Here is a 27715-nt window from a genome sequence, read left to right as displayed (position 1 = left end):
ACCCTCGGTTTAGTAAACCGTACGCACGGATTGTCTGCGCTACAAGTTTTACTGTGCGCCCACACCCCGTTTTACGGTAATACAGTTGCGAAGCATTGAAGAGAATAAAGCATCTTTTTACAGCTGGGGTGATGGGATAGCAAACTTATTAAAAAGTCAAATCAAAATCTTATCAAATGCCACCCCACAATCATAAATAACACGAGTACTCAGCTTGTGATTTGAGAGTATTTTACCTTAGGAATTTAGAATAATAGGATTGCAAACCAATGTAAAGTGAAATGTATAAATGTCTGAGACTCATACAGTCAGTAAGTAGAAGTATTCTTTAAGAGTCTGATGGGGTGATTTGATAATAATTTGATTTGCTTATTTTAGACCTTTCAAATTGGTCTGTAACAATTCCACTTGTTTTAATGGAATTTTAAAATTTTACATTTGCATAATTTTACCATGGTATGTCTTTTGTTGCAAATATATATATATATATATTAGGGCTGTCAAACGATTAAATTTTTTAATCGCGATTAATCTCAGAATTTCATATAGTTAATCGCGATTAATCGCATTAAAAAAAATCTGTGTAAATGTTATAGAAAACAAGGATTTTTATGTGAAATGTTACAATTAAAATGGTGAACACATTTTATGCTAAATGTACTGATGTTAAAAACTGCTGGGACAAGAGAAAACTGTAAGGGAGTTTTATTCACTCACATACTAGGCAGTAAATGTCAGATTGTAGTTTAGAATTTCTCCATCAGCAAACATTGTAGATCAGCGGTGCTTTAGGTGGGATAAGGCGTAGTTATTGTAACAGACTTTTCTGTGGTTGTATTGTGACAATGGTTTGATGGCCGTTTCTACACGAAGTGAGTGTGTTTTGACCCTTTGGGGCTTCCATAGTTCATGGACTAACGTGCTTGACTCAGCTTTCCGGTATTTGGTACCTTAACAGAATAAGTTAATAAAAGTGTTCTGCTCCCGACAACTTGTGAATATAGCGTGTATTTATTTCTTTATAAGTGCATCACTACAACGCTCGGTTACATTATGCTAACAAACCGCAAATGAAAAACGGTGGCAAGTCCGACATTAAAACGTTTGTTTTAACATAATGTTAACATAATGTAACCGAGCGTTGTAGTTCTACCAGTCAAGTCTCAACATTAACTAGAATTTGCGTTAACGGCACTATTATTTTTAATCGCGTTAAATTGAAATCGCGTTAATGCGTTATTATCGCGTTAACTTCGACAGCCCTAATATATATATATATAGTTGCGAAGCATTGAAGAGGATAAAGCATCTTTTTGCAGCTTAATATACTATATTTTAGATATAACACACACACATATACTGTATATATATATATATATATGTGTGTGTGTGTGTGTGTGTTATATCTAATATATAGTATATTAAGCTGCAAAAAGATGCTTTATCCTCTTCAATGCTTCGCAACTATATATATATATATATATATATATATATATATATATATATACAGTGTATCACAAAAGTGAGTACACCCCTCACATTTCTGCAGATATTTAAGTATATCTTTTCATGGGACAACACTGACAAAATGACACTTTGACACAATGAAAAGTAGTCTGTGTGCAGCTTATATAACAGTGTAAATTTATTCTTCCCTCAAAATAACTCAATATACAGCCATTAATGTCTAAACCACCGGCAACAAAAGTGAGTACATCCCTTAGTGAAAGTTTGTGAAGTGTCAATATTTTGGGTGGCCACCATTATTTGCCAGAACTGCCTTAACTCTCCTGGGCATGGAGTTTACCAGAGCTTCACAGGTTGCCACTGGAATGCTTTTCCACTCCTCCATGACGACATCACGGAGCTGGCGGATATTTGAGACTTTGCGCACCTCCACCTTCCGCTTGAGGATGCCCCAAAGATGTTCTATTGGGTTTAGGTCTGGAGACATGCTTGGCCAGTCCATCACCTTTACCCTCAGCCTCTTCAATAAAGCCGTGGTCGTCTTAGAGGTGTGTTTGGGGTCATTATCATGCTGGAACACTGCCCTGCGACCCAGTTTCCGGAGGGAGGGGATCATGCTCTGCTTCAGTATTTCACAGTACATATTGGAGTTCATGTGTCCCTCAATGAAATGTAACTCCCCAACACCTGCTGCACTCATGCAGCCCCAGACCATGGCATTCCCACCACCATGCTTGACTGTAGGCATGACACACTTATCTTTGTACTCCTCACCTGATTGCCGCCACACATGCTTGAGACCATCTGAACCAAACAAATTAATCTTGGTCTCATCAGACCATAGGACATGGTTCCAGTAATCCATGTACTTTGTTGACATGTCTTCAGCAAACTGTTTGCGGGCTTTCTTGTGTAGAGACTTCAGAAGAGGCTTCCTTCTGGGGTGACAGCCATGCAGACCAATTTGATGTAGTGTGCGGCGTATGGTCTGAGCACTGACAGGCTGACCCCGCACCTTTTCAATCTCTGCAGCAATGCTGACAGCACTCCTGCGCCTATCTTTCAAAGACAGCAGTTGGATGTGACGCTGAGCATGTGCACTCAGCTTCTTTGGACGACCAACGCGAGGTCTGTTCTGAGTGGACCCTGCTCTTTTAAAACGCTGGATGATTTTGGCCACTGTGCTGCAGCTCAGTTTCAGGGTGTTGGCAATCTTCTTGTAGCCTTGGCCATCTTCATGTAGCGCAACAATTCGTCTTTTAAGATGCTTAGAGAGTTCTTTGCCATGAGGTGTCATGTTGGAACTTTCAGTGACCAGTATGAGAGAGTGTGAGAGCTGTACTACTAAATTGAACACACCTGCCCCCTATGCACACCTGAGACCTAGTAACACTAACAAATCACATGACATTTTGGAGGGAAAATGACAAGCAGTGCTCAATTTGGACATTTAGGGGTGTAGTCTCTTAGGGGTGTACTCACTTTTGTTGCCGGTGGTTTAGACATTAATGGCTGTATATTGAGTTATTTTGAGGGAAGAATACATTTACACTGTTATATAAGCTGCACACAGACTACTTTTCATTGTGTCAAAGTGTCATTTTGTCAGTGTTGTCCCATGAAAAGATATACTTAAATATCTGCAGAAATGTGAGGGGTGTACTCACTTCTGTGATACACTGTATATATATATATATATATATATATATATATATATATATATATATATATATATATATATATATATATATATATATATATATATATATATATATATATATAGGCAACAAAAGACATACCATGGTAAAATTATGCAAATGTAAAATTTTACAATTCCATTAAAACAAGTGGAATTGTTACAGACCAATCTGAAAGGTCTAAAATAAGCAAATCAAATTATTATCAAAGCACTCCACTTTTTTCTTTAAGAGCATTAACTCTTTTATTAATGGAATACAATTCAGACATCTTTACTGTAGTGATCTGGGGTGATGGGATAGCAAACTTATTAAAAAGTCAAATCAATAACAATAAATAAACAATAAATAAATAAATCAATAAATAACACTAGTACTCATCTTGTGATTTTGAGACTATTTTACCCTAGGAATTTAGAATAATAGGATTGCAAACCAACGTAAAGTAAAATGCAAATCAAATTATTATCAAATCACCCCATCAGACTCTTAAAGAATACTCCTACTTCTACTTACTGACTTTATGAGTCTCAGACATTTATACATTTCACTTTACGTTGGTTTGCAATCCTATTATTCTAAATTCCTAAGGTAAAATACTCTCAAATCACAAGCTGAGTACTCGTGTTATTTATGATTGTGGGGTGGCATTTGATAAGATTTTGATTTGACTTTTTAATAAGTTTGCTATCCCATCACCCCAGCTGTAAAAAGATGCTTTATTCTCTTCAATGCTTCGCAACTGTATAACCGTAAAACGGGGTGTGGGCGCACAGTAAAACTTGTAGCGCAGACAATCCGTGCGTACGGTTTACTAAACTGAGGGTACGGATTACTAAACTGAGGGTACGGATTACTAAACCGAGGGTACGGTTTACTAAACCGAGGGTACGGTTTACTAAACCGAGGGTACGGATTACTAAACCGAGGGTACCCAGATAGCAAAATTATTCTGGCCCAGATTTGGCCCATATCCCCCATTTTCATCTATTTACTATTTCTCACATAGCTCTTTTCCACCAAAAGAACCCCTGTTCTTGAACCGGTTCTGTTCGTGTTTCTTCAAACCTTTTTTGTAGAGAACCGATCCGCGCTTCCACCAGTTTTTGGGAACCAAGCCGCGTCATCAACGGTGGGCGTTACATAAAAAAAGTAAAGAATCTTAACATGATGGTGGAGCGTATAGATTAACTGCGAGTATTTGTGCTGCTGTTACAGATATTTGTTTTTATGCACAAAGCATCGATCAGCTGTTGGTGATAAGAAGACGTGAGGTGTTTGTCTCAGTTGTTGTTTTCTTTAGTTCATTGACGTGACAAGCGTTTTGCGCTTCGCTCTCACCGCGACCCTCGGCATAAATTGCCAATTTGCTCAGCGCTCGACTTGAGCGATAAAACATCACAAAAGTTCCATGACACAAACATCCATCTATGTAAAATAACCATGAAATCCAGTCTAAAAGCTACACATGTATCTGTGTTTAACTGGATTTACATCACGTGTGGTGTTTATGCAGATCGAGGTTCTGAACCCGCAAAAAGCTTAAACTAAATAAAGCGTAACGTGGCTGAATGTACTAAAAGTACTAACAACACTCAACTTCTCTCCATTATTACTGGTTATAAGCGCTTTGCACTGGTTATAAGTGTCTCTGTACTGCCCAAAGTCATCGCTCATTGTTTTAGTACAACTTTCTTTTAACTTTAACGCGAAAAAACTCTTTTAAATGAAGCAAAGATCAAGATAACGTGCACCGGTCAACTACCATACCGACTGAGTTTGACTCAACACAGAGTAACGCTCAGGGTATCCTCAGGTGCTGCGAGTTATTGCTAATCACCGCAGTGGTTTTTGGGAAATGTAGTTCTCTTGCTGTTGGAAAGGACCAATCTACACTTTCTGCTGCAAGAAACACTGGGTAAAGGGAATCAATCCATTACACCTCTGATCAGGGGTGGCGCTAGGGGGGGCTGGGCATCCCCCCCCCCCCCCCCGCCGCAGATTTTCTCATTGCCACCCCAAGCGCAACGCAAGCAAAGGGGACCGTGTACCTTGGTCATTCGTTTTTCACTTTACATTTTTCAATTCAAGATCAAAAGTCAAACAACAAACAAGCAGAAATTAAATAACGGATCATATTTTATTGTACAAATTCAACATTTTCTATCAGTTCAACTGGAAATAAACGTGCAAGCGTGTGCATGCGATGACATGCGTGTTTACTTAATATATAGACAGCGTAAATCAAGCACAAGTGTTGTTTGTTTATTAGGATTTTTACGTCATGTTTTACACTTTGGTTACATTCATGACAGGAACGATAGTTACTCATTACACAAGATTCATTAGTTCACAAGGTTACATCAAACACAGTCATGGACAATTTAGTATCTCCAATTCACGTGACTTAAATGTCTTTGGACTGTGGGAGGAAACCGGAGCCCCCGGAGGAAACTCACGCAGACAGAGGGAGAACATGCAAACTCCACACAGAAAGGACCCGGACCTGGAAATCGAAACTTCTTGCTGTGAGGCGACACCCACTTAGCCACCGTGCCCCCTGCACAAGTGTTGAAAAAGAAATAATAACGTAACAACGCATCTCCTGTTGTTTTGACTTTTGCGTTTGTATATTTGACATGCATATTTTTGCTCTATTTTTGCAATAATGTAAACAATATGGTTAAGCGATTTCCGTACTGGACGTTGTACACCACCGTGTTCATGATAGTTTTATACTGGATGTTCGCTAAGGTCCGAGACGTAATTTATTTATTTTTCTTGTATTATAGTATTTCTTTGTTCTCGGCCAATAAACATCCAAAAATGAATAAAATTTCACAAACTAACTCTGCAGTAAACAAGGAGCAAACAACAATGAAATATACAAATCAGCGTTCTGCCTCATACCCTCTTTAGACGCTTCCTTTTAGACTTTTTTTTTTTTTTTGCAAATGAACTTTGCATTTAAGAAACAGCTTTAACTACAAATTAACCAAATAACTTTTTGAAATACAGTACCAGTCAAAAAACTTTTGACTGGTACTGTATTTCAAAAAGTTATTTGGTTAATTTTTTGTTAAAGCTGTTTCTTAAATGCAAAGTTCATCTGCAAAAAAATAAAAAAAGAACGCTGATTAAAATGCATTAAATGTTGTATTATTTACACAGTGCCATGTACGACTAGTTATGCCTGTATTACAGAATTGAGTCCTACACAGTAAAATAATTATTAATGTAAATTTTAATATTAGGCTATTTTTTTAAATATCTCTGAACCAATCACAAATTTTGTTGCTGGGGTGTACTTCCATGTAAATTTTACATTTAATTTGTTGAATCTGACAGTTTCACTGTTGATCCTGAAGAAACTCTAAATCCTGTGTAGAGGAGCTGAGTGAACGTGGTCTGAACTCTGTGGAGGAGCTTCATTGTATCAGAGACGCTGTAGAAGGACAGAGTTCCTGCTCTGTAATCCACATACACTCCTATTCTAGAGGAACTCGGCATTATGGGAATTTCAGTTTCCTTGTAATTATGCAGGAATGAAAAGCTGGATGGAGAACATAACAAACTCCAGGACTGATCATTACATCCAAACAAACACTCATAACCACCTCCTTTCCTGCTGATGCTTTTATATGACACTACTATATAAGCCCAACCATTTCCACTCAGCTGAACCTCCCAGTAACAGCGTCCACTCACACTCTCTCTACACAGAACCTGAGAGTAATAATCAAATCTATCTGGATGATCAGGATACGACTGGTCTATTCCAATCCAGGTCGCCACTTTGTTCTCCTCAGACAGACTGAGGCGTTTATGTGCTGTGTTTGGATCCAGTGTGAACCAACAGAAATCTGTGGAGAGAAAATGCAACATAAAAAATTGTGTGTGTGAATGTGAGACAGTATGTGTGTAAGCATGTGTGTGTGTATGTGGGTGAAAGACGAATAGGGTGTTCCAAGTACCAAAAAAATACAATGGTTAAATTGTATAATTTTTTCATTTAATATTGTGCACAAATGTGTCACCTATGTAAATATGTATTTTTTTTCTCAGCATTTTGCTTATTTGATAATTTTAGTGTTGTTGACACACAACAAGGGCACAAAAATGTCATTCAGTGCAACGACTAATTTATGACAAAATACACACACAAGGAACAATCTTAGCCATTTCAAATGTATAAGTTTAGTATATCTCTTACAAAAGATTTAAAACCTCAGAAGAAACTGTACTTACTCTGTTTTGAATTTTCTGTGCATTGTTTTCACTCTAATGCGTCTTGGGATTTTGTTTATTTGTATACAAGATGTTTTTGCTACACATTCTATTCTATTTGAAACCTAATCAAACTCTGTTTTCTATGAAGCAGGCCTGGATTCTCTTGCATTCACATGAAAAAAATATATATAATAATTACTTATTACAGTTATTTTAAGCAAATGTTTTTGTTGCACTGTATGATGATTTTATGTTGCACTGAATGACATACTCCAAATTATCCTGTTACATCAGAATATTCATGACTTAATTTGTTTTTAAGTTCTTTATTGATTAAAGTAACAGTAGTAGAATGAAAATATGCCACACCAGTGGCAAGTATGTGTTATAATATTACTACATCATAAAAAAAGTAAGGCAATGAAAAACATAGCTAATGAAGCCATCATAACAACTTGTAAGGCACCAGAACAGTGTGGAAGTTTGGAATTTGTGTCATAACACGTGAAAAAGTTGCTGCAGTAAATCTAAATTCATTCAGCCGTGAAAACCATTTGAAGTCGCATTTTATTTCATGAACTGAACAAATGTTTTCCAGTCTTTTGTTGTTAACCTTGAGGTTTTTGCTGTACATGGCTTTGGTTCTGCGATTATGATTTTGACATCAGACTTAAGGTAGTAAATTTCATCAGGTGGATTTGGCCACACAAAGGAATTTCTGTTTCAATTTTGTAGCATGCAGCTAACTTGCACCTCATCTCCTACAGACAGCAGTACCTGCCCAACGAATGGCAGGTCATCGTACTTGACAAGAACAAAATCTCAGGGACCACTTCATCAAAAACATAATTATTAATATTCATTGTAATTACTGCTCTTATTAAGGAAGACTAGAATGGAAAAAAGTGGTTTTAATATTTAAAAATTATTTTAAAACATTATAAAGTCAGTATAACAATGTCATTGTCAATTTAGTGCAACAGGGAAATTCTGTTGCACTGAATGACTGTTGTTGTACTGAATGACAGAAATTTTACTTTAGCACATTTTACAGTTATCCCAGTGGTTAGCAAAAGCTAACATTGACCTTAGCTCAAAGACATTTCTACACATATTCACATTTAAATGTTAATAACCTTGTTTGTTTACAAGATTAACTGTAATATTACGTTTTCTGTGTTGTACTGAATGACACTCAGTTTTGTTCTTTAATGTACTGTGTCAGTAAAAAGACATTTTTATCAAATAACGTTAAAATGCATTGACCTCGAGTGTGCTGAAGGGTCCCCAGGAGTCTTCTTTTGTTGTTATAATTGGTCACATGACTGCAGTAGCTTGATTGCATATTAAAATAAGGCTTTTTATTAACGTTGTACTGAATGACAACTGAAGATTGGGAAAATGGGGACTGAAAGTATCCTGAATATTATTAATATTAAAAAACACATCTGATTGAATATTATTTAATATGTCACACATGACATTTGTACAATTATGCCAAAGCAGTAAATTTTAAGTTTTACTTAAGATTAATTAGTTTTTTCTTAATGTTTTATTACTTAAAGAGGTAGGGGGACCGTTGCACTGAATGACATTTTGGGGGTTTCAAGGGTTATTTTTTCAAAAATCATACATTTTCCGTAAAAATTACTTTAGGTTTCAGTAAAGATGTACAAATGGAGTAGATTGAAGGTATATCCACTTATATTAATATAATTGTACATTATTTATCAAGTGGGGACACTAAAAAGTTACGTCTCGTCTTTGACCCATGTATGTGTGTGCAGGCTAGTGTGTGTGTGGATGCGACAGTATGTGTGTAAGTGTGTGTATGTTTGTGTGTATAAGCAAGTGTGCACCCACACAACATACTTTTTGGGACAAATGTCAGACTAATTAGTGGGTAAAATGAGTGCAAATGGAGACGAACACTCACATCCCCAATAGTAAAGCTCCCATTTTTTCATCAAATCCTCCCCTCATTGCATCGCATTGTATCTGATTAAAGTGCCACCTGTTCTTAAGTAAACACCAGAGAGAAGCCTGCACATGCACTATGGTGTGGTGTGGAGAAATGAGGGACAACAAGCAGTACGTAACACAAATCAGTGTGGTGGCAGGAAGAAGAGCGTCGGCATCTCTCAGAGGCAAGTTCAATTCAGGCTATAAGGACTGAAGTCAGTGTGAGCCCTGAAGTTTCGCATATCATAAAGAATGACTGATGCTTTTTACAACTGGGTGAATATGTGTTGAGTCAAAATGGCATCAGAAACGAGCAAACATTACTATATTAGGCAAAAAGTAAGAGAAGTCACTAGACTTCATTAAGAAGCAAGAAAAGGCCCCACTTATAAGGATAGAACACCTCATTGTCCCTGCCAACCTCCCACATGTCATCAGCCATAAAAGCTGTTTGTACACACAATAAACAGAAAAACTCACATTCACTTAAAAAATGTCTTATACAAGAAATCCATGCTGAAATCATTGAATAATGTAGCACCTTTAAGACCACAGAAAAAGAAATGTAAGCATATAAAACTGCACAAGCACATATAGTTTTACTACTGCCTGGTTGCCCTGCAATATCTTTTGGCTTTATTTTTAGCAATGCCCAAAAGATGGGAAGTAGACAAGGAGAAAGTCGTCGAGATACATTAGATACACTCGTCGAGATCTCATTAAATACACTACCACTTGCACTACCACAAAGGAAAACATGCAAGAACCCAGACAAACATTTAAGAAACCACAAGAATTGCCTAACTTAAATTACATCTGGCTGCAAGGTAAAATCACTGCAAACAAAGAGGAACATAAAGCCTCGCCTTTCATTTGCCAATATAAAAAACTCTTGATGATACCCAAGCCATTTAGAATAGTGTTCTGTGGAGCTTTTTAAAAGATGTGGGTCCTGTTACACCTGCAATGAAGCTAAAACAGCATTTTGCAATGACAACATCTGACTAACAGTCAGTCATGATGGTGATAGTGTGATGGTGCTGGAATGCTTTGCTGCTTCAGGGCTGAAGAAGAATGTCTGGTCATCAGTTCATAATTTAGAGCTCAAACACAATTAATACAAAACAACAACAACAATTCCAAATAAGAGTAAATCTTTGTCAAAATGACTCAATAGAAATAAAGTTGAAATTTTGGATTGAGACCCAACAGATCTGCTGTAGCATCTGAACTAGTGAAGTGTGACAAATATTAAAATATACGGAGCTGCATATAGTTCTTCACAGCACTGTTTATGTTTGTGTATTTTTTAAAAACTTACATTGTAGAAAATCGTCTCTGATTTCAGGTTCAGTAGGTGGAGTAATCCGGACTTTCTTCACTACAGAAAGAGTTACAGTACAATCACTAATCACAGTAAATAAATAATAACATCAGAAAGTGTTGTGGGCAAAGTGGTTGTGCAGCTAACAAGGCCCACAGCAAGATGCATCCTGGGTTTGATCATTGCTTCTGGTTACAGCCTGTAAGAAGTTTGACATGTTCTCCCAGTATATATACTTCCACTTTGTCACTTTGTCACTTTGTGTGTATTCCTACCTTTTGAGCAGTATGTCATTTTACACTGAACTCACTGTAACTCTGACCACAATAGGGTGGTTTATAAAACAAGTGTTGTTAAATGTAGTAAGTTAAATGTTGGTGGATTTGTATGTTTTGTTTGATATTTGAGTACTGAGCATTTAGGAAACAATGGAACATTGAGGGCTTTAACTCACCTTCATTTGGTATCTTCTCAAACTGCTCTTCCCAGAATTCTTCTACTTTCTCTCTCAGCTGAGATACAGACTCTGTAACATCATCAAATGAGAGGAAAGGACTGATTGTGATGGCGGGTGATTCTGCAGATCCAGCAGGAGTCAAGAGAGACTGAAAGCTCTACATCCGGATAAATAATGTTCACCGAGAAACAACAAGATGATGATCAAACACAAATGATGGATGACACACGAAGCACAGTGATGTTTCTCTAAATAACATTACAACAAAAAATAAATAACAACAAAGGAACCTTACTTCCAGATAATTTCCTTTGATCCATTTTGAACAACTTGACCAGATATGTATTGAATTACCTTATTAACTTTATTAATTTATGTAAATATTTAATCATTCTGAAACTAATACCTGTAAAGCATTTCAATACTGTGATCACTGTAAAATGTTTCAAAAACATCTTAAACAGATAATACAATTATGTTTATAAGACCAGTCCATTATGGTCAACAACTGGTTGAGGCTCCAAAAATGAAATGAGTCAGCAAATAATCTTACAGTTTAAACACAATGGGTTGGTTTCACAGACAGGGATTAAGCCTAGTCCTAGACTACACAGCATTTTGAATTGAGATTCTCCATTATCCCTGTCTGGGAAACCAACCCAAAGTGTTTCAACGAGTAACACCAGCCCTGTTATTTCACTACCTGTCCACCAGAGACCGCCATTACCCAAGCATTGAACCTAATTTGTCTGCATCACTTGTTTGTTGTTTGCCCTGTTTATTTAAAGACCAGTGTCTGAATTTGGTAGCCTTTTTTATTTGTCCTGTCTGGACTGTTACCCACTATTTATAAACTCTGTTTGTTATTGTTAGTTATTGTGAAACAGGTTTTTATTATGGGCTTAATGTTTAAGCTTAAATGTAATTAGCATGACATTTAAGCTGTTAATATGCAAGTCAACTAAAGTGTATCTGAACTGTCTATCCACCTTTCCACCAGTGTTTTTTAGTGCTGTTACCTGGAGGAAATGGATGGGATCCTCTGTGTGTGAAAGCTGCTCCAGTTCAGCATCTTTCTTCTTCAGATCTTCAATTTCCTGCTCCAATTGCTTCAGGACCCTTTCAGCTTGACTGACTTCAGCTTTCTCTCGATCTCTGATCAGTTCTTTCACCTCGGAGTATCTTTTCCTAATTGAGTTGATTAGTTCAGTACAGATCCTCTCAATGTTCTCCACTGCTGTCTGTGCAGAACACTGTTAGATGATTCAGAAACAACAAACAACAAGAAAGTGGAAACATTAGAAATAAAAATGAAATCAGAAAACATTTAAAATAATTGATATAGTCATAGAGAAGCTCAGAGCTCAAGTTCAGTCTATCATAAAGAAAGTAACAAAATTAAAACTACAGCCACACTGCCTAGGAAAGACACTTCAAATCGCTTAGTTAAAAAACCAAAATGTAAAAGATCTGAATTACTACTGTGACACCAAAAGTCATTCTGATTGCCTTGGAATAGTAAATGACAATGTAAGGTTCATAGCTCTTTGTTACAAATAAACACACTCATTGAGGAATTTAAAAATGTTAAATGGCAAAAATCTTTTCACATAATGGCCTCAATTATAAATTATATGACTATCCATACTGTCCTCAAAACACTATCCATACTATGCTGGTGGTAGCATACTGTTTCAGAAATTCTTTTCAGCAGGAAATAACAGTCTGGCAAGTACAGTACTAGGAAAATTACTATAGTCGTCTTCTAGACTTCTAGAAGTCTTATAGAAAACATTTGGTTTTTTTTACCAGAAAACCTATACAATAAATAATTTTAAGCATCTCGACCCAAAGCAACAATGTACTGGTTTTCAATAAAGTAAATTCATTTCCTTTAGTGGCCCAGTCTTGATTGTATCACCCTTATAATCATTAGCAAGACCTCAGAATTGCTGTACAGCATCAATCACCAACTAATCAGGCAGAATTTAATGAATTTTGTTGTTATGCACAAAAAGCTCCATCACTTGCAAATATACCTGAGACTCTGTAGAGTCTGTCTTAATGATGTTTCTTACCAGTTACAAAACAATGAAAAAGTAAATGTGTTTCATTCATCATTCAAAAAATTACAGTTTTTAGTCATATTCCGAGTTTTAACAATCACTAATATCCTGAGAGCTTTTTGTTTATCAAATCTACCTTGTGAGACTCGACAGCGTTTATCAGCTCATTAAGTTTCTTCTCTCTGTTCTGGATTTCCTTCTGGAATTTTCTCTGGATCTCCAGCAGCTGCTTCTACACAGAATAATAATTCAGAATTTACTTGTACTGTGTACCAGCACTACACAAACAACCACACGTCAGTGTAAACGCTAATCTAACACTAATCTGTAACGCTTTAATTTTTGTTTACTACACTGCTCAAAAAATTAAGGGAACACTTAATCATCGCAGTATAACACAAAGTCAGTTAAACCTCAGGGATATCAATCTACCCAGTTAGAAAGCATAAGTGATTGTAAACAAAGTTTACCTGCTTTGGTGCAAATAAAAGTGACAATAGGTGCATCGGAGAGGCAACAGCAAGACAATCCCAAAAAGGGAATGATTTTGCAGGTGGTTACCACAGACAAATACTCTCTCCTTCCTTACTGATTCTTCTCTAGTTTTACATTTTGCTAGTGTCCTTGTCACTGCTGGTAGCAGGAGGCGATACCTGCAGCCCTTTCAGGTTGCACAGGGAATCCAGCTACTCCAGGATGGCACATCCATACGTGCTGTCACAAGAAGGTTTGCTGTGTTTCCCAGCACAGTCTCAAGAGCATGGAGGAGATACCAGGACACAGGGCATTCCCCAAGAAGAGTAGGACAGGGCCGTAGAAGGGCATCAACCCAGCAGCAGGATGTGCGAGGAGAAACAGTCAGAGCACTGCCAGAGCCCTACAAAGTGACCTCCAGCGGGCTACTGTCAGAAACAGACTCCATGAGTGGGGCATGAGAGCCTTTATGGGACTTTATGTATCGGTGCATCCGATGCCACCAAGTCATGCCACAAATTGTCCAGGAGCTCACTGATGCCCTGAACCAGGTCTGGGAGGACACCCCCCAGGATACCATCCGCTGTCTCATCAGTAGCATGCCCACATTTTGCTGGAGTGCATACAGGCACATTTGGGCCATACACACTACTGAGTAACATTATGAGTTGCCGTGATAAAATTCACGGATATTGAATGAGCCTATTATTTCAATGTTTTTCTTTGATTTTTGATATGAATTTTAGTTCAGCCCTCCATTGGGTTGATGATTTTGGTTTCCATTGACTGTTATGTCATTTTGTTCTTAACACTAATTACACAATTTATATCAGTAAAGATTTTCACTTTGAATCTTTTGTTCATCAAGATCCGATGTATGATTTAAGTGTTCCCTTAATTTTTTTGAGCAGTGTATTATACACTAAATATACAACCCCAAATCAGAAAAAGTTGGGACAGTATGGAAAATGCAAATAATAAAAAACACAGTGTTTCTTACATTTACATTGACTTTTATTTGATGTCAGACAGGATGAAACTGAGATATTTCATGTTTTATCTGCTCAACTTCATTTCATTTATTAATAAACATCCATTCCTGCATTTCAGGCCTGCATTGCATTCCAAAAAATTTTGGGACAGTAAAGCATTTACCACTTTGTAATGTTGCCATTCCTTTTCACCACACTTAAAAGACTGAGGAGACCAAGTGATTTAGTGTTTCAGCTTTTATTTTGTCTCATTTTACCTGCAAACACGTCTTAAGATGTACAACAGTACGGGGTTGTCGTTTTCGCATTTTTCGTTTCAAAATTCTCCACACGTTCTCTATTGAGGACAGGTCAGAACTGCAGACAGGCCAGTCCAGTACCTGTACCCTCTTCATCCGCAGCCATGCCTTTGTAATGTTTGCAGCAGGTGGTTTTGCACCGTCTTGTTAAAAAATGCTGGATGTCCCTGGAAAAGACGACGTCTTGAAGGCAGAACATGTTGCTGAGATCTCAGTGTACTTTTCTGCATTAATGCTGCATCACAGAAGTGTTAATGACTTTTGCCAATGGCACTGACACACCCCCATACCATGACAGACCCTGGCTTTTGGACTTGTTGCTGATAACAGTCAAAGTCAAATGTAAGGAACACTGCATTTTTATTTTATTTGCTTTTTTCCATACTGTCCCAACTTTTTCTGATTTAGGGTTGTAGAAAATTTCACTGATACAAATGCAGAGATCAGAAAACTTTCATGTGTGTACAAAATCACCCACAGCAGATGTTAGGTGTACCAGATGTCATGATCATTAAGTGTCTGCACAAGGTAAATCTACCTAATAATCTGTACAGTGTGAGAATATAAAAACATTATTTTAATTTAGTTCAGCTTGAGTAAAATGTTAGTAATAAAGCAGCAATCATATAAATTAGTTGTTTATCTTAAAGAGAGCTGTATAATATTTTACCTGTTTCTCAGTTCTTTCTCCTGCAGCTGATATTGTATCATGTCCTTTATGTTCATCCATGGTGCACAACATGCAGATACACTGCTGATCAGTACGACAGTAAACCTCCAGCAGTTTATCATGCTGAGAGCAGATCTGCTCCTGGAGTCGTCTGGAGGCTTTAACCAGCTTGTGCTTCTTAAAAGCAGGAGATTCATAGTGAGGCTGGAGGTGAGTTTCACAGAAAGAGGCCAAACACACCAGACAGGATTTAACAGCTTTGTATTTTCTCCCAGTACAGGAATCACACTCCACATCTTCAGGTCCAGGAAGTGGAACTTGGGATTCTCTCTTCTTCAGGTTCCCCACAACTTCAGCCAGAATGATGCTTTTACTCACAACAGGTCTTGAAGTGAAAGTTTGTCTACACTGTGGACAGCTGTATGTTCTCTTATCATCCTCCTGATCCCAGCAGTTGTTGATACACACCATACAGAAACTGTGTCCACATGATGTAGTTACTGGATCCTTCAGTATTTCCAGACAGATTGAACAGCTGAACTGGTCCTGAGTTACTGAAATATTTGTCTCAGCCATTTTCTGCATGTAAACAAAAACATCAGTAAACACAGCAAGTCATTTACAGCAGCTCAGACTTCCTGGTTTAGTTTGTGAGCGTTATGGTCAAAACAAGTGAGTTTAAAGTAAATCAGCAATTTTAACTACATAAAGTAACAATAAACTGTAATAAACAGAACTGATATAAACTCACCTGCAATCAGAAACTCAAATTACCAACAAAACTACAAACACAGACATGAAACAGATCTGCACTCGGACTGAACAGGATCAGATCAGTTTCACTTTCATTTCTGCTGAACTAAAGGTGGGAGGAGAGAGAGAGAGAGAGAGAGAGAGAGAGAGAGAGAGCGAGATAGAGAGAGAGAGAGAGAATGACAACATAAAGTTTTTTTATTTTTACCATCTGGTCAAGGTCGTGGTGGGTCTGTCTTGGTAAACCTGGATGCAGTTCAGGAATACACGCTGGACAGAGTGCTAGTGATCTGAACCACACCATTTATTATTCAGTTTTGTTTAAAATAATAGACAAACACATATTACAACCACAAACCCTGATCAGAAAAAGTTGAGACAGTATGGGAAATTCAAATAAAAAACTGCAGTGCTTCTTACATTTACTTTGACTTTATTGAATACAGAATTAACTCAGAATATTTCATGTTTTATTGGTTTATTTTCATATCATTTGTTAATATACATTCATTTTTGCAACAGGCCTGCTTCCAAAAATGTTTGTAATGTTGCTTCTTCCTTCTCTCTTTGGCCAAGGATACCAAACAATGAAGTGTTTCAGGTATTATTTAGTCCCATTCATCCTGCAAACATATCTGAAGTACTGAATTGTACAATAGAGTGACCAGTAGGGATATATAGTGTGCTGACCAATACTGTTCCCTTTTAGCCGATTAACATGGACGAGACTAAAAGTGCCATCACATAGTGCAAGGTGTAAAACTACATTCTCTTTATGAACAAAGAGAATTGACCTAAAATATGTAACAATACAGTAGTACAATTTCAAACCTCACATCTATTAACCAGTAGGTTATAACAGATTAATCTGAAGATGCCTGAGTTGTGCAGCAGGGAACGGAGCAAAGTCAAGTCAAGTCAAATTTATTTGTATAGCGCTTTACAATAGACATTGTTTTAAAGCAGCTTTACAGCATCCAGAACCTTGAAGGAACCAGACTCAGCCAGGACCCCCATCCTCCTCGGGTGGCCTGGCGAATAATTTGAATTAATTGGATTTATATACAAAATATTTTAAACAAAAAGTTATAACTACAGAAATAGATAAAAAAAGATTCAGTTTGTCCAGTCTGAAATACTGTAAGTTGTGAGTTCTAGACATTTTCAGTGCAGACACGGCAGGTTTCCGTCATCTAGCAGGAGCTGCATTGTTGCCACAGCAGTCTCAACTTGTAGGCCTCAGCTTAATGTGGGTAAACAGGAGCAGGAAGCAGTAGTGGTGGTGGTGGGAAGTGGGGTGGGGGGTTAAGGGTGGCATTTCTGAACAGTCTAGCCATTGGGAGGTCCTCTTGTCTGGGTGCTCTCAGTCCTGGCCCCAAGTTTAGACAGAAATAAAGGGCTGCATCAGGAAGGGCATAAAAAATTGCGCCAAATCAGGTATGAGAACCAGAATGATCCACTGTGGTGACCAATAATCCACTGCTTTATCTACCTAAGATGACTTCTGTAAGAAAAGAATCTTCATGGTTGACAGGTGTGATGATCAGTGGTGCTGAGTTTGTACTTCTATAATTGACAGAGGGACAAAAATATGGATAAAGTCCTCCCTTGAAAGATTGATCAGTAAAACTGTAGATATGAGACCTGGCATCTACATCATAGAAGGAGACCAAACCCTCCTTATAATCCACAAACACCCCCACCTTCTGAGGAGCCTGTTTCAATGACAGAAGAACAGGAAGCGAGTCACAAGACTCATATTCAGTCTTATTCCTCAGCCATACGATCCAGTATCCAAACGTCGGACTGAATATCACCTTCCCCGTCCTGTTAATGGACCCTCTGGTGACTCCTAAAGCCCAGTCTGTCTTTCCACAGACCTGCACCTCATAGTAAAATCTTCCTGAAGAGAATCCCTGCTTTCCCAGTACACAGGGGCAGCTAATGAACCTCTCCTGACTATCAGGGAGATTCTGTCGTTTGTCTCCATGTGTTACTTGTTTTTCATCATCAGACAGGATGAGATTACAATTTGCTGTATCGGGATCCAGAGTCACGTCCACTGAGAGAAAGAAAACAATAACATGTATTTTAATTATAAGGTTTTACAGTTTATTTTATTTTCATTCTTAACCACTGCTTAATCCTGGACTGGCACTGGGTCCAGTTTCCTGGGAATTACTTGGCGGTTACACACCTCAGACAGGATGCTAATCCATCACACATATTATATTAAAATAATAAGTTTTAATTAAATGTATCTTTGTTTATTTTTTAGTAAGGTCTTAATTTATATTTAAGGTAACAGTGGGTAGCTACACAGAAACATGCTAGCATGGCAGTACACACTCAATTTACTCACTCACACCCATTGGCAGTCAATCACTTTAAAGCATATTACATAGTACAACAATCTGCAGTTATACTGTAGTGACTGCAGTACTTCAAAGGGTCAAATACTTGAATGGGGCAGGGCCAAATTCACCTACCATCCAAAAATGTCTTGTGTATTTGGGTTGGAGGAGTGTATTTTACTGGGTTCAATTATCTAGGTTGGTGTATTTCAGAGCTTAGGTTTTATAAGAAAAAACATATTTTATTTGATGACCTGCAAATGAGCCAAGTGTAACAAAAAGCCTGAGTTGAATGAAGTGATTGGGATGGGCTATACTGCTTTAGGAAATCAGCAAGATATGTGGATGCTAAACGGTTTAGGAAATGTACTGTTGTTAGCAGGATTTTCTTAACCATATGGAACTTACCAAGCAGTCAATACAACTGCGGTAGAATTATACTGGTTGATTAGTGCTGGACTTTCTGGATTTTTCTAGAGCTACACTGGTTGTATGTGCGGTATGTATTCATTTGTATGTAGTGCCATCTATTGGTAAAAAGTGTGCACTGCATTCAGCAACTTCAGCTGAAGCGTTTGTAGTTCATGTCATCCTTTAATTTTTACTAACCAATTAATCCTGGTCATAGACGCTGTGGGTTTGGTGCCACCCAGAAGCACTGGGCACAAGTCAAGAACTAGCAGACATGGGGAGGGTTAGAGTAGCCAATTCACCTTCTGCATGTTTTTGGGAGTTTGTATAAAACCAGAGTACCAAGAAGACACCAACATAGCCACAAAATGCATATAGTTTTGAAATTGAATGTCCAACAAGCTCACATTTAGGGGTTTGCATACTTTTAGTAACACAGTGTATACAGTATTTTGTCAAAAAATGAGAGCCACTCACCTGTATATTGCTGAATTCTCTTCAGATCTGTTTAAAAAAGAATAATGACATTTTCATATTATTTCCATGTGTAAAATATTTGTGTTGAATAGCAGAGAATTAGACTCACAACAACAAAAACAGACAGCTAGACCACAAAGCAATGACCATAAGCAAGGGGTTTAAAATCCAGAAACAAATCCAGAATTAATCTAATGCATCAAGAATGTATTTCTGTTACTAAGACAGCAAATAAATTTAAATATCTTCCTTTCTATTATTCAGAATGCACAATTTCCTATTGATTAACTGTGTACTTACCATACGTTGTAAACCTCTTTATTTCCTCATCACAAGACTCCAGAAGATGAACCAGGGATCACTTTAGAGTCTTCACACTCTCACCAGACTTAATACTGGTCTTAGTCCAGTTTTTGCTGGTTGGAGAACTGCACAGGGATGAGTAAATCTACAGTACAGCAGTAGACAGGGAAAATCACTCATCTCATATGCACTTTATTTAGTTCTACAGCATGCTAGACTCCATCATCCATCATTCTTGTTCATCATCATCTGAATCTCTGCTTGTGTCATATATAGCTGATATTATTTCTGATATTTACATTTAGTCATTCCCAGTTACAAATGAATTTACTGACACTTGCACAATCACAGATCTGATACTCAGATCCCCACACACCCATTTAGACGAGGGCAGTGATAGCTCAGTGGTTAAGGTACTGGACTAGTAATCAGAAGGTTGCTGGTTCACGCCCCACCACTGCCAGGTTGCCACTGTTGGGGCCCTTAACCCTCAGTTGCTCAAAATTGTGTTAGTGTTCAGTCATAATTGTAAGTTGCTTTGGATTCAAAGCGTCTGCTAAATGCTGAAAATGTAAATGTAGACGTGTCTGATCTGTGATCGCTTCTTATCACCTGCCAGTGTTGGGTTCCCACACAATACAATAATAATACTAAATAAAATAAACATAATAATAATAACAACAACAACAAAAATAATAATAATTATTATTACATTTTCAGCATTTAGCAGACGCTTTTATCCAAAGCGACTTATACAATGAGCTGAACACGATGAGGGTTAAGGGCCTTGCTCAGGGACCCAACAGTGGCAACTTGGTGGTGGCAGGGCTTGAACCGGCAACCTTCTGTTTACTAGTCCAGTACCTTAACCACTGAGCTATCACTGCCCTATTCAATAATGCCATTGTTTAATAATAATAATTCAATAATAATAAATATAATAATACAATAAATATTTCATGGGGGCCCTAAGCACGCATATTTACAGCTTCTTACAAGAAAGAATCCTGTCGGTTACACAGAAATGAATTCTTACAAAACCACACATTGATTTCTAAAAATCTTCATTATATAAAACATTATTTTTTTTAAGTTTGTCCCACCTTATTAACACGTCTTTCATTTTTAGTAGAAACATCACTGTGGTTCTTGTCTTCTTTGCCACAAAACCTCTCCATGGTGTTCCCGTGTTTCTGATGGATGTAAATCTCAAGGTTTTCCTCATCGTCACTGAGTTTCCGTTTCCTGAGTTTACCTGAGGGCTTATAAGCCATCATAAGAGTGTTACAGTAAGAAACCACACAATTTAGACACGACTTTAGAGTCTCCATCGTTTCCTGAGCGCAGATTCACTCAAGTGCTGCTGGATCTCAGGTAAACGAACTCATTATTATCTAGTTCAGAAACAACAAAATTTTGGGGAAATTCCACTGAGCATTTAAGGGGATTCCTCATTATGAGCATGACATCAGAAATGTGATTTGTACTAGCGACGCTCGAGAAAGAACAACAGGTGAGTGCAGGTAGGTGTGTCTATAATAACACAGGTACAGTCTTGTGAAAAAGTATTTGTACCCTTTAAATCTCCTGTATTTATTTTGTTAAGTTTCCACACTAACATGTCTAAGAGCCTCAAACTAAATGTAATATACAATAAGAATCACATGAGGAAACACAACACCGTTTATATGAGCATTTTACCAATATTACCATTGTGACCCTTGTGAATAATAATTTTTAGCAGTAAAAACTGCAACCACTTTCAATCATTAACGCTCATTCACGTTTCAGTATTGCTAAGAATTAATCCCATTATAAGAATTTAAAGCATGAACTGGCTTTTAAGTGGCTTTCACAGCATCCCATTATGCCAAGACTTTGACAAAACCATTTATTTTACTTTGTAATATTTAATAAGTTTAAGCAAAATTCCTGTTTTTACTCTTCATGGCAATTTACTCAGCCTACACACATCATGTAACATCATCTTTATCTATTTCATTTCTACAGAAGGAATTTCAGACTGGAGATCGTGTTCCTGTAAAAGGATGTGGATTCTCGGAAACTGATTTTCATCACCTGTCATTTTCATCTGAGTTACATCATGCCACCACGCCCAGTTTACTGAGTTGTTCCTGTGGTTCAGTACCAGTTTTTCTGCACCAGATGGCACAATTGCTCACAGTGAACTCCAGTGCCAACGAGGGGGATGAGAATATCCTTCTATATATACAGTATAACTACAGTCTATACAGGCAATATACAGATATGCAATTTAGCAGCATGTGTAAATATTCCAAATTGCATATATGTATATTGCCTGTATATAGTCTCATAGTTTGTATATTTTTGTGTTTAATGTTTAATGTATACATTGCTTGTACACTGTATTAATACTAGAGATATAACATCAGCAAAAACATCAGCAATAACATCAGCATAAACATCAGCGAAAACAAATTCCTTGTGTGTATCCACATACTTGGCAAATAAATCTGATTCTGATTCACGATTTAGACATGATGTGCATTGTATGGGTATTTACTGTCTTTCATTTTTCTAACATTTTGCGGTGTTACAACCTGAAATTAAAATAACCTGAAATGGGATTCATCTGCACAAAATAACCCATAACACTGAAAATAATTAGATAAAATAATTACAAATAAAAAATCTAAATTGTCTGTGCAAACTTACGTATCCTCATTGCTGTAAAATTACTAAATTAGTTTTGGCTTCGGACACATCAGTATTGTGCTCCTTAAACAGAGGCTAGTTTTTGGTTTGGCTGTTTTTCCCCCTATCTGCCTATTCACTTACTTTCTTACTTACAATTTATTATTGTTGTTATTATCTAGTAAGGAATTTGCATCACCGTTTTGTTGCACTTTTACAAAGACAATAATAATATTCATGTATCTCAATATAAAGACACGAAGGCCCCAGAATTCGTTAAAGAAAATGAATATCCCAAAATTAAAACATCCAACAGAGTGCCATTAAATTCATTATTTAAAAATAACAAGTTTATGGCACAACAGCAACTTTGGCTGGAGGAATCTGTCCACAGAAGCTCAGAGTCAATAGACAATAGTCAGACAATAGTTTTGCAACCAAGAGGCAAAAGGCAACTCTGGAGAAGTTGAAGAAATTTCAAAATGTGACAGGGCAAAGCTTGATAAAAAGTAAAAGAAAAATGACGAGGAAAATGTAAGTGAATGAGAAAGAGGATTAATCACTAAATAACAGATGGTAGAAGCTTCAGTCACAACAACTGCTGAATTGTCTAGTGTTTTAATGGAACAAGTTCACGTATGGTGTACACCAAAAGGACAGTAGAGGCTTATGTGCATCTAGTGGCACTGCACTGGATTTTACAGAGTTAATTTCAGACTGACCAGTTGAACAGTACTCTGCTCATCATTAAAATACCCCTAAGTAAAGATCTTTTGTTGGAGGGGTGGTGTTCCTTTACTACAGTACAGTTTAAAGATGTCTAGAAGCTGATGGTGGCCCCTTGTGACACGGCACCTTAGTAATACACTTGCTGGTTTCTTTTTGCTGGTTTTACAATAATATTATTTTATTACTATATAACTTTATTAGTTAGGGTTTCTAAGAAAATTATTAATATACAGATATGAAAAATGATGAAGGGTATTCAATAAATACCCTGCATGACTAATACATTTTATATAGTACATTGGTACCTTGTAACTCGACTTCCCTTAAATTCAAAGTCTTTAAAACTCGATGCCCCTCGTCGAGAAATTTGTACCCTTAAACTCGATGTGTACTTTTTGCATAAGTTTTGTCCACATGTAGTAGAGACTGGCTTGATGAACACATCCAAACAGATCAAGCACTGGAGCTGATCTTCAGAGAGGGAACTGCTGGAGGAAGCCATGACTGGAAAAATACCAAGAAGTGAAAACAATTAAAAATGCTCGAACCCAGGACCTTCTTGTTGTGAGGTGACAGGGCTACAAACGTAGCCACCGTGCCGCCCCACATTTATAAAAAATGTAAACATAGGATTAGGGTTGAACTACATAAATTAAACTATAACTATAAAATAAAGAAGCATTTTTTATTATACAACATTTTGAACAGCTTGATAAAAAGCCACAACAGCCAGTTAATGTTTTTATTAACACATCTCCTCATTAACATTGAAATACAGTTATAAAACCCAGTGCATACATGTTGATTAGGGTGTAGTTAATTCCGGAATGCAGCAGAATCCACCATTTTCTCTACATGTCTATTTCATCCTGAGGCCCTCACACATTAAAAGGACCCCTCATGCCAGGGTCTGTTAATCTCAGGATTTTACAACCCCAAAAGAGAATCTCAACCTGCTTCCCTCACACTTACAAGCATCCTGCGTCTATGTTGCATTCCCCATTCATGGACCCACAAGGACTAAAAGCCATCAGTGTTACAGCTTCACACACCTCAGGACAAGCTTAGTTCACCAACTGGTACAAGAGGAACAGACCCCCAATCTACATCCTCCATTGTGCATGCAAATAAAGCATTCTTCACCACAAAATCCCAACTAGAGACATCTGGACATTCACAGACAACATACAAACAGATAATTTACTCCCCCAAACCAAGCACACACACACATACAAACACACACACACACACACACACACACACACACACACACACACACACACATTTAGAATTCCAGTGACCAGTGGCCATGACCTACCACATATGGAAAATAAGTAAGCCAGGTTCATTTTACCAATGACAATCCAGCAATTGTCTTTAATCCCATCATAATTATATCTTTTATGTATCCTTTCTATTTTCTTACTCATATTGACTCAAAAATATAGTGTCAAGAATTACAGTGAGGAAAATAAGTATTTGATACACTGCCGATTTTGCAAGTTTTCCCACCTACAAAGAATGGAGAGGTCTGTAATTTTTATCGTAGGAACACTTCAACTGTGAGAGACAGAATCTAAAAAAAATTCCAGATAATCACATTGTATGATAATTAAATAATTAATTTGCTTTTTATTGCATGAAATAAGTATTTGATCACCTACCAACAAGCAAGAATTCTGGCTCTTACAGACCTGTTAGTTTTTCTTTAAGAAGCTCCTCCTATTCTGCACTCATTACCTGTATTTATTACATCTGTTTGAACTCGTAACCTGTATAAAAGACACCTGTCCACACACTCAATCAATCACACTCCAACCTCTTCACCAAAGAGCTGTCTAAGGACACCAGGGACAAAATTGTAGACCTGCACAAGGCTGGGATGGGCTACAGGACAACAGCAAGCAGCTTGGTGAGAAGGCAACAACTGTTGGCGCAATTATTAGAAAATGGAAGAAACACAAGATGACTGTCAATCTTCCTCGGTCTGCTGCTCCATGCAAGATCTCACCTCGTGGGGTAAGGATGATCCTGAGAAAGGTCAGGAATCAGCCCAGAACCACATGGTCAATGACGTGAAGAGAGCTGGGACCACAGTCTCAAAAATTACTGTTAGTAACACACTACGCCGCCATGGATTAAAATCTTGCAGGGCACGCAAGGTCCCCCTGCTCACGCCAGCACATGTCCAGGCTCATTTGAAGTTCGCCAGTGACCATCTGGATGATCCAGAGGAGGCATGGGAGAAGGTCATGTGGTCAGATGAGACCAAAATAGAGCTTTTTGGTATAAACTCCACTCGCCATGTTTGGAGGAAAAAGATGGATAAGTATAACCGTCCCAACCGTGAAGCATGGGGGTGGAAACATCTTACTTTGGGGGTGCTTTTCTGCAAAAGGGACAGGACGACTGCACTGTATTGAAGGGAGGATGGATGGGGTCATGTATAGCGAGATTTTGGCCAACAACCTTCTTCCCTCAGTAGGAGCATTAAAGATGGGTCGTGGCTGGGTCTTCCAGCATGACAATGACCTGAAACACACAGCCAGGGCAACTAAGGAGTGGCTCCGTAAGAAGCATTTCAAGGTCCTGGAGTGGCCTAGCCAGTCTCCAGACCTGAACCCAATAGAAAATCTTTGGAGGGAGTTGAAACTCAATGTTGCCCAGCGACAGCCCCGAAACCTGAAAGATCAGGAGAAGATCTGTATGGAGGATTGGGCCAAAATCCCTGCTGCAGTGTGTGCAAACTTGGTCAAGAACTACAGGAAACGTCTGACCTCTGTAAAGGTTTCTGTACCAAATATTAGGTTCTGTTTTTCCATTGTATCAAATACTTATTTAATGCAATAAAATGCAAATTAATTATTTAAAAATCATACAATGTGATTATCTGGATTTTTGTTTTAGATTCTGTCTCTCACAGTTGAAGTGTGCCTACGATAAAAATTACAGACCTCTCCATTCTTTGTAGGTGGGAAAACTTGCAAAATCAGCAGTGTATCAAATACTTATTTTCCCCACTGTATGTAAGAGCCTCTGTAACAGCTCACAAAATATCCTGTCTTTTTTAATTTGTTTGATACTTTATGACTTTGCTTCATTTCATGGAAACTGCAAATAAACAATATTTTTATATTTATATTCTTATACTGATATTGTGTTCCAAACACCCCCAAATTTATACACCTCTGTTTGGAGACCCCAGCTAGAATACATGATTATAGGCAGCTGATTTTTAGTTTTAGTTTCTGTCTGGTGCTGAGGGTACAGCTGACTCCTACACACACACACACACACACACACACACACACACACACACACAACTTTAAATAATCTCTCACCTCTCTCTCCAGTTACTTTGGTTAATTAATTTGTTAATTTTGTCTTTCCCCACACAACACTGGGATCTCTGGGACCCCAAAGAACAAGACAGTAAAGTCAGTATCAACCCAGGAAATAACACCAGGAGTCCAGGAGGTTTGGGTCAGTAACAACTTCTGTACTTTATTAAGCTTCTCCAAAAAAAACAAGACTGAAATTTTAGTTCTAATTATTTTTTGTTTTACAGGAACAATAAACACTAATATACAAATCAAAACATCTCATTTATGACCTAAAAACTATCAGCAGCCTGACACACCATGACCCTGACCAGGATGAAGCAGCTAGCAAAAATAAAAATTGAATTAATAAAGTTATAAACATGAAACAAAGGGGGCACGGTGGCTAAGTGGGTAGCACTGTCGCCTCACAGCAAGAAGTTCCTGGGTTTGATCCCCAGGCGGGGCGGTCCGGGTCCTTTCTGTGTAAAGTTTGCATGTTCTCCCCTTGTCTACATGGGTTTCCTCCCACAGTCCAAAAACATGCAGCCAGTCTAATTGGAGACACTGAATTGTCCTATAGGTACCCGGCAGCTAGAATGCATAAACCGGCGCATTGTAGCGCAGGTCCCAAGCCCGGATAAATAGAGAAGGTCGTGTCAGGAAGGGCATCCGGCGTAAAAACGGCGTAAAATTAATAATGCGGATCACGATTCGCCTGCGACCCCTAACAGGAGCAGCCGAGGAAACAGATAGATAAACATGAAGTAAAGAAAAAAACACAGATGCGGTGTAGGATTAAACCCAGGACAGGGTACCAAATAATCACAGGAAAACATACTAACAGATTTACTCACTCAGACAGAAGGAATTTAGAGCAACCAATCCACCTACTGGATTTTTTTAAGGTATGTGTGAAATTTGGACAGAAAATGATTTGAGATCAGAAAAAGATAAAAGCCTGTGTAGGTACAATAAAAACAGCTGTAAACAAAGTGAATTTACTGTAAATGTTTTGTTTAATGTAGATCATTATTTTAGCATTAAATAATCA

The 27715-nt window shown here is 37.7% G+C and overlaps 1 protein-coding gene across 1 annotated transcript in view; it reads right to left on the bottom strand.

The window, feature by feature from the left end:
* Nucleotides 1–16214, bottom strand: part of LOC134312002 (uncharacterized) — a 42211-nt gene extending 25997 nt beyond the window's left edge. The window contains exons 1-4 of the mRNA XM_062993650.1: nucleotides 15639–16214; nucleotides 13340–13432; nucleotides 12157–12390; nucleotides 11135–11294 (exon numbers count right to left, since the gene is read on the bottom strand). Of these exons, the coding sequence (XP_062849720.1) occupies nucleotides 11135–11294; nucleotides 12157–12390; nucleotides 13340–13432; nucleotides 15639–16214 (1063 nt within the window). The remainder of the gene's footprint in view (nucleotides 1–11134; nucleotides 11295–12156; nucleotides 12391–13339; nucleotides 13433–15638) is intronic.
* Nucleotides 16215–27715: the final 11501 nt, after the last annotated feature.

This window comes from Trichomycterus rosablanca, chromosome 4 (genome assembly GCF_030014385.1).
Source record: "Trichomycterus rosablanca isolate fTriRos1 chromosome 4, fTriRos1.hap1, whole genome shotgun sequence".
NCBI lineage: Eukaryota > Metazoa > Chordata > Actinopteri > Siluriformes > Trichomycteridae > Trichomycterus > Trichomycterus rosablanca.
The sequence above is the reverse complement of the archived record's forward strand: the minus strand, read 5'-3'. Positions and strand labels throughout refer to the sequence as shown.